General features: G+C 36.8%; 1 protein-coding gene across 1 annotated transcript; it reads right to left on the bottom strand.

The window, feature by feature from the left end:
* Positions 1-362: 362 nt before the first annotated feature.
* On the bottom strand, positions 363-7,122 carry HELRODRAFT_177085 (hypothetical protein; the record flags this gene model as incomplete). The annotated part of the gene is made up of 8 exons (XM_009025317.1): positions 363-402; positions 1,633-1,860; positions 1,956-2,068; positions 2,369-2,542; positions 4,887-5,023; positions 5,419-5,739; positions 6,079-6,433; positions 6,712-7,122. 8 exons carry the CDS (start codon positions 7,120-7,122, stop codon positions 363-365), a joined length of 1,779 nt encoding a protein of 592 aa, XP_009023565.1.
* Positions 7,123-8,156: the final 1,034 nt, after the last annotated feature.

Raw genomic sequence — 8,156 nt, forward strand, 5'->3', positions numbered from 1 at the left:
GCAATCAACCATTTAATCAACAAATTAACCAACAAACTAACTAATCAATCAGTCAATCAACCAACAAACCATTCAATAAACAAACATATCAATCAACAAACCGACCAGTGCTCCATTTGAGCAGCACTGAACGCAACTCGAAAAATGTGAAGTATTGAAATTTTACAGTCTCTTGCCAAGAGCTCGCAAAAAAGTATAAATTAAAACCAATCTTTTCAGGAAATCCGGCATAAAAATATTAAAATTTGGAGCCCAAAACGCTCGATGTCAGTCTAAGGTAAAAAAAGAAAAATGTTCGATTGTTTGTTTGTTGGTTCATTTGTTTGTGTTTATTGTTTACATGGACTGAGTTTATAGTTAAGTTACTTAAAATATAGTATTATAGTTACGTTTTGTAAATGTCTGGAAAATTTATTATTTGAATTTTAAGCAATTATATAAACACATTAAGCATACATGCATATACAAACATATATACATACACACATATATACTCAAACACACATAAACAATCAAACAAACATAGATGCATATTGTGATAGTTTTATGTATGTATCTTTTTATATATGTATGTATATATGTAAAACCTTTTTTTGATAACTAGCCATTGATGAGGCCATAATCATTATCAGGTTCTGCTATACTCTATGTTATTGGGTTACGCACAGAAAAGCTATTTAAAGCTCCATCAAGTTTTTTTTAGTCTTTATTATTGCAGCTCTGACATAAGCAGAACCACTTACAATGTTACAGATATATTATCTATATATTTTTTATTATGTTCTTCATATCTTCATCCATCGATTTGAAGCAGCCATCTTTACTACAAAGGCCACAAAGGCTGTTTATCCCTTTCACACGACGTACACATGTATTTATGTTCAAAAAGTTTTTTATCAAAAAACTATATGGTAATCACTTACGACCAAAGGTGTACCTACAAAATTCAATTCTGATGCACCGACTCTGAGTATTCTAGCCAGCGCATGTGGCACCTAAAATAAACTTTGGCAGTGAACTTTGCATTTCTTAATGTTTAACTCTATACCCATTGCAGCGAAGTTATGCCTCAAATATTTGTAGCTGTCAGCCAGAGTTAGGCCATCAGAAGCAAACTGATATCATCCAGATCAGCGCAAACAAAAGTGGACGAAGATTTTTCTAAGAGTAGATGAAGAGTTAATGCAAACAGCAAAGGAACAAGGGGATCACCCTGCTATACCCCCTCGGTTGTAGAATCTACAACCCTAAAGTGGTAGCCAAGAGAATAGACTCCGCCATAGGCAGAATGGCAAAAATTATAAATTATGGGGCAAAAAGGTTTGACAGATTCCAACATCGAGTCTTTTCCCAAGACGTTGAAGGCATTTCTGAAGTCCAATTTCAAAAACCCCCATTGGTTGTGGAGGTTGGGGTTGGTGACCAATCTTCGAACCGCATGAACAGCGGCCTCAGCACCACCCTTAACACCGACATCCAACGAGTTGGGTAGAATTTGGTCTTGAGTTTGCAATATTTAACTAGGACTAGGGCATATTATCTGACTAACCTCCTCCAAACATTTCCGATCGCAATCGGTCTGACACCTCCATCTTTTTATTTAAAGCTATCAGCCGGCTTTTGAAGAAGAACCGTTTGGCGGAGAATGGGCAGGCTCTAGATAGGATCAGATTAATGAATTGGGTTAAAAAGTTCATTGTGTAGTCGATTGGCAAAGGGCCGAAAAAAAGATCCTTAAGATGCTGGGATCGTTGGTCGTCCAGGCCTCCGGAAAAACCGTTTTTGAACAATTTAACGGCCTTCAGCACCTCGGAGGGAGAAACGCAACCAGACGTTAGTCCCAATGCGGGGAAGACCCGCCTGTCCGTTGGTTTTTTTTGGGTGGATAGAACATAATTTGTCAAAAGTGGCAGAAGAGCTCTTCGCTAGGCTTTCGGAGAACAGACAAGTCTTACAGCTGCGGACAGGTTCTTCTGTTCACTTCAAAATGATACGGCGTCGATCCACCGATAGGGATTGTGCTTATATGGTTTAGTATTATTGAAACTATCAAAGCACAGTAACAGGACTAGTAGTTAAATATTCGCCTTCAAGGCCAATAGTTTAATATTCGCTTAAACGACGAACCCCTCTAGAAGTCTTCTTTAACACATGAAAAAAACAGTGGAGCCTAAACCACTGAGCCGGGTCACCAGAGTCATTGCAAACAGCCGTCAGCAAGACGTTCAAATCTTTTGCAAACTTCTCCTTCATGGCTTAGGGCTGTGGTCGTACACCGGTACACTTTTCAACACAGCCATCAGTTTGTCAAAGATGCCAGAGTAATCCAGGTCGGGAGGATCCATGGAGACCGATGCGGTCGTCGAACGTGTGGACAACTTAGGCTGGAGTCGGGTGCAGCAGCGAGAGGCAAAACGGGCCCCGCCCCCGGTGGACCAACTTTTTTTCGGAAACCCGAGCATTCCTGTCCTTTCACCTTACCCCTATGCCGACATAATTTACCGCCCAGAGTGCTTCCGTAGTGGTTAAAACAGACGGGGCACTATTTTAACGCCGGAGCCATATGTGTTTAATAGCAACCAAGCAACGAAGGAAAAGGAAACAAACCAAGTGGGGTGAATGGATGAATAAATGAACAAGCGAGTGACCAAATGAATGGACGAATGTATGTATGTATGTTGGTGTATATGTATGTTTGTATGTATGTTTATATGTATGTACATGTATGTATGCATGCATGTACATATGTATGTATCAATCAAATCAAATCAAATATTGTATTTATATAGCGCCAATTATAATTGCTTCTCATCAGCGCTTTCCTCGTATGAAGCATGTTGAAAGCGAAGCCATCATCGGTTGAGATCACTAGGAGTTACCAAATAAGTATGTCTTTAGACGTTTTCTAAACTCAGCTAATAATAACCCGGATATACGTAGTACCATCTGAAGTTTAGACAACAGTTTATCAGCTATGCCATATAGAAGACTGTTACAATAATTCAATCTAGAGTTGACGAAAGCATGTACTAATAGAGTCATTGTATCTCTATCTACCGATTTTGTGACTTGACGTAATTGACGTAGTTGGAACATACATTTTTTAACCAATAGACTGACTTGTGGACCCATTGTCATACGGGAGTCCATCACAATTCCCAAATTGGTAACCGTTTTACTGAAACTTATATTAGTCATGCTGATGTTAATCGATGAAGATTCAACCGCTGACGTTTGTTGCCATGTACCAGTCAACATGAACTGAGTCTTAGTCTGATTCAACTTTAGTCTACTTTGACTTAGCCACGAGCCGACATTAGATATAGTTTTTGTCAGTTTCTCTAATATGGTAGGCATCTCATCTGAGAAACATGAAACGCAAATCTGCATGTCATCTGCGTACCAATGGCAATAATAACCATCTTTATTCAGTAAATCCAATATCTCTGCAACGTACAAATTAAAAAGAATCGGTCCAAGAACAGATCCTTGAGACACCCCTGTTATATGGGACCGGCAATTGCAATATCACGTGATCCAATCTGTAACCTTGCCACTGGCACCCTCAAGAGATTCATATCATCTGACCAAAGGCAGAAACTAGATGCCGTTCTTTTTCTAGTAAATTGATTGGTTATGTAATCTGGTGACATCCGTTTAAAGCCTTGAACATGATCACATCAACTTTAAAAATTATCCTTTTATCAATCGTCAACCAGTGCGAATTATTCAAAATTGGCGTAACGTGGTCAAACTTCAATTTACCAGCAACTAACTTTGCAGCTCTATTCTGAACCGTCTGCAGAATAGCAATAGATTTATCAGGTATTTTATACAACAAGCTGTTGCAGTAATCTAACCGAGATGTAACAAACGCATGCACCAAAGTTTCCAAGGTTGATCTGTCCGACCAGCGCTTAATTCTATATAAATTTCGGTTCAAGAGATGCATGAAACTGATATCATCTTTATATGATCCTTCATCAATAATCTACTATCAAGCAAAACTTCCAAATTGGTGGCAGCATGAATGAACGGTATGTTAACATAATTTACTGTAATGGAATTTACATTTAATTTTACCAACTGCTGCCATGTGCTAACCGGAAGCAGCTAAGTCTTGCACTGAATGAGTCTAAATGAGTTACATGACATCCATTTTCCAATCTCCGCTAAGCATTGGGCAAGTTTATCAACCTCAGCCTTGAAAAAACCAGGATGACCAGTCGCCAAAATTTGAATATCATCCGTAAATGCATGGCAGGCAAATCCATAAGAATTGATAATTTTAAATACATCTGATGCATACAATATAAACAGAATAGGTCCTAGAACAGATCCCTGAGGTACCCCTGATATGACCATTTTAACATTAGACAGCACATTATTGAACAAGATCTGCTCTGTTCGATCCGTCAGATATGATTCAAACCACGCAAAAAATCAATCAATCAATCTTCGTTTTGCGTCCAGAGACCCGGTTTCCCAAAGTAGGACGTAAAAACAGTGTCATTCAATCCGTAATTGTACCGCAACCTCTTCAAAAGTATACCATGGTTGACACAGTCAAACGCTGACAACATATCCAACAGCGACAGTAATGAAATGTTTTGAACATCCATTGTTGAAAACAAGTTTGATAAAACCTGAAGTAACGCTGTCTCAGTTGAGTGGAATCGTCTATATGCTGACTGATAAATCGGCATCAAACTATTTACAGACAAATAGACTAGCAGACTCTTCATAACAACCCTCTCGAAAACCTTTGATATGAACGAAAGATTTGATATAGGTCTATAATTTTTAACATCATTTACATCAGAGTTTGTTTTCTTCAAAATTGGAAGAACCACAGCATGTTTGAAACTAACAGGAAATTTACCCACTTTCAAACAAAGGTTAGTAAAACTGGTGAGAAAGCAAATAAACAAATCTAAGTATTTTTTAAAGAAATGTGTCGGCATGAAATCAAGTGAGCTTGTTTTTGTTGGAGAACTGAATATGACACTTTTCAACTCGTCTTCTGTAATCACAGGAAACGATGAAAACCAGCAATTATTTGGTGACCTACATCTCTCATTCAACGGAATGGAATTAACATCTGTTGTTTGAATAATCTGATCAACCCCGTCCGTGAAGAATTTCATAAACTGATGAGCATTTATTTTTATATCATTACTAGAAAAATCGCGTCCTGAACCTCGTGATAACATTTTTTTTACAATTTGTTTATCTTTATTAAATTATTCCAATACCTTGTACGCCTGTCAGAAAAAAGATCATTTTTAATTTTTAACGAAGTAATCCATTCGTTTCTATTTATATCCGTTGAACATTTTCTGTACAATCGTTTCATCTTTCTACAACATCGTTTGGCGCGCAAGCAGTCTTCATCAAACCATGGAGCCACCCGCTCACCTCTGTCAAGAATCACCCTTTTAGGCACCAGTCTGTCAATGATACTCTTTAACTCATCATTGAAAATTTTTATCTCACCATCAACATCATTGCTACGACAAGAACCAGACAGTGGAGAATTTAAAACTGCTTCAACAAATCTATCTTCATCAACCTTTTTCCATGATCTAACGAATCGTTTGGCTGTTATTCGACGTGGTTTAGCAATTGCCGCCTTAATTAATATTAGACTGTGATCAGAGAAAACTCCATGAAAAAAAACCGTAGTACTAATAATAGGAAAATCAGCGGAGCTAACAACTAGATCCAATGTTCCCCCTCCTGAATGTGTTTACTCATTTATATGGTTAACTAGTTGAAATACATCAATTATTTCAAATAAACGTATGGTGTTTCGATCATTTATTCTTTCAATATGCACATTAAAGTCGCCCATCAGTAAAATATTTGCATTTAACATAGTTATATGTTCCAGAACTGAAGCCAACTCTTCAAAAAACAAAACGGTTATTTGTGCTGAACCAGGCCTGTACACACCCAGAAGAATAAATTGATTTTTATTGATTACTAATTTAATGGCGACAGTTTCAAACGTTACAAATACAGGTAAATCTAACTTTCTACAACTAAACTCTTCACGAAAATATTTGATCAACCCACCATGAGCAGGATCATGCTGCGTGACAAAGTCCACATAAGAATAACCCGGTGGCTTAGCAATATTGACAGAGTTGTTCCCAGCCAAGCCATGCCACGTTTCAGTCAACACCAGCACATCCAACCCATCACTAATTAGGCCATAAACTCCATCAACATTAGGTGCAATTGATCTGATATTTAGCAAACCCAAATTAAAATTTCTCCGTTGAATTTTTTCCATCCGCCTGGCATCATCCAAGAATTTTTTAAGTTCAGTTCTTTGCTCAACAGTCAGATCGTGGCTCAGACCAACACGAGTCAGACCATCACCCACAGACCTCATTTTAACAATGTTCTTGAAAATAAGTTCTTTTACCTCACATCATCAAATTTAATCAAAATTGGTCTTACTACATTATCACTTTTCTTATCAAGTCTTAACAGCTTCACTATGTTCGACCCATCATAAACACCATCAGTCAGGTGAGCTATTATCTTGCAAACCCTATTTCAGTCATCAGTTCCTTCACTCAATCGAAAAACTATCATGTTCGCTTCACGTTCTTTCGATTCCATTACATCGGTTAGCGATTTTGTACTTTTTTTTACATCATCATTTATAATCTGGACACTATTTTTAAACTCTGAACTAACCACACTAGCGAAAGATCTGCTCATTTCATTTTTAAGGCGTAAAATTTTATTACAGAGCTTTGATTCAGGGATATCCAATGTAGTCATTTTGCTTTCATTTTCTTCAAACTTCTTTTTGATTGCATCTATCTTCAATCTAATCTCTTTGCTTAAGCTGTCTATTTTGTCACATATTTCAGCATTTCCAATTTTATCGCTTTTGATGACCTGGTCCTCCAATGAAGGTGACTTTAAACACCCGTCACATACAAATTTGACATTACTACATGCCTTTACTAGTTCTAAGGATTCTTCAGCCAAGCCGACAACAAACGAAACTCCGCAACAAAAACACTGAACGTCTGTTGACTCTTTATCACATCGTACGGCATCACTGTTTGCATTTATCGTAGATCTACCCTTCCCACTCATCATCAACTAATCAATAAGACAGTTTAAATCAGTTTAAATTATTATATTCTGAGTTTTAACTTCCTTAAAAGCTTTGGTTTGAAGTGAAAACGACACGTTTTAACTCGGCAACGTAAAATAATTTTCGAGAAAATTTGTTTACAACCGTTCGCCATTAACCAAAGATATATATATATATATGTATGTATGTATGTATGTATCAAATAAAATAAAATAAAATCAAATATTGTATTTATATAGCGCCAATTATAATTGCTTCTCATCAGCGCTCTCCTCGTATGAAGCATGTTGAAAGCGAAGCCATCATCGGTTGAGATCACTAGGAGTTACCAAATAGGTATGTCTTTAGACGTTTTCTAAACTCAGCTAATGATAACCCGGATATACGTAGTTCGATAGGTAGGCTGTTCCAAAAAATAGTATGTATGTATGTATGTATTTATGTATGTATGTATGTATGTATGTATGTATGTATGTATGTATGTATGTATGTATGTATGTATGTATTATTATTATTATTATTATTACTATTATTATTGAAACATTTATGAAGCGCGAATTAAACGAATCTCAAAAGCGCTATCTAACAAAAACTGAACTTAACAACATAATTGAAATAACAAACGAAAAATCATAATGCATCGTACAGAATTAAGATTAAAATTTGGTCATAAACAGAAAAGTAATCGATTTAATATAAAGAAAAATGAAATAATATTTAGAACATGTCGACTAAACAGAAAGAATTGATCAATAATGCATTACAATGAAAATAAATGAGTTTTCAGTTTCTTCGGATTTCTGAGAGCAGCAGACAGGTTGTTCCAAACAGTTGGTTCAGAAACAGCAATGTTACGAGAGCCTATACGGAGACTCGATGTTGGGATCAGCAGCAGGTTTGAAACATCGGATCTCAAGTGTGCTCCAGATGCTTTTGAAGATCTCTTTTTGAACCTGTCAGACAAATAAGATGGAGCTAGACCATTGATAGACTTGTAGACAGGTGTTGAAATTTTGAACAAAACTCTTTTGTC

The sequence above is a fragment of the Helobdella robusta genome (assembly GCF_000326865.2).
Source record: "Helobdella robusta unplaced genomic scaffold HELROscaffold_41, whole genome shotgun sequence".
In the NCBI taxonomy this organism is placed as follows: Eukaryota; Metazoa; Annelida; class Clitellata; order Rhynchobdellida; family Glossiphoniidae; genus Helobdella; species Helobdella robusta.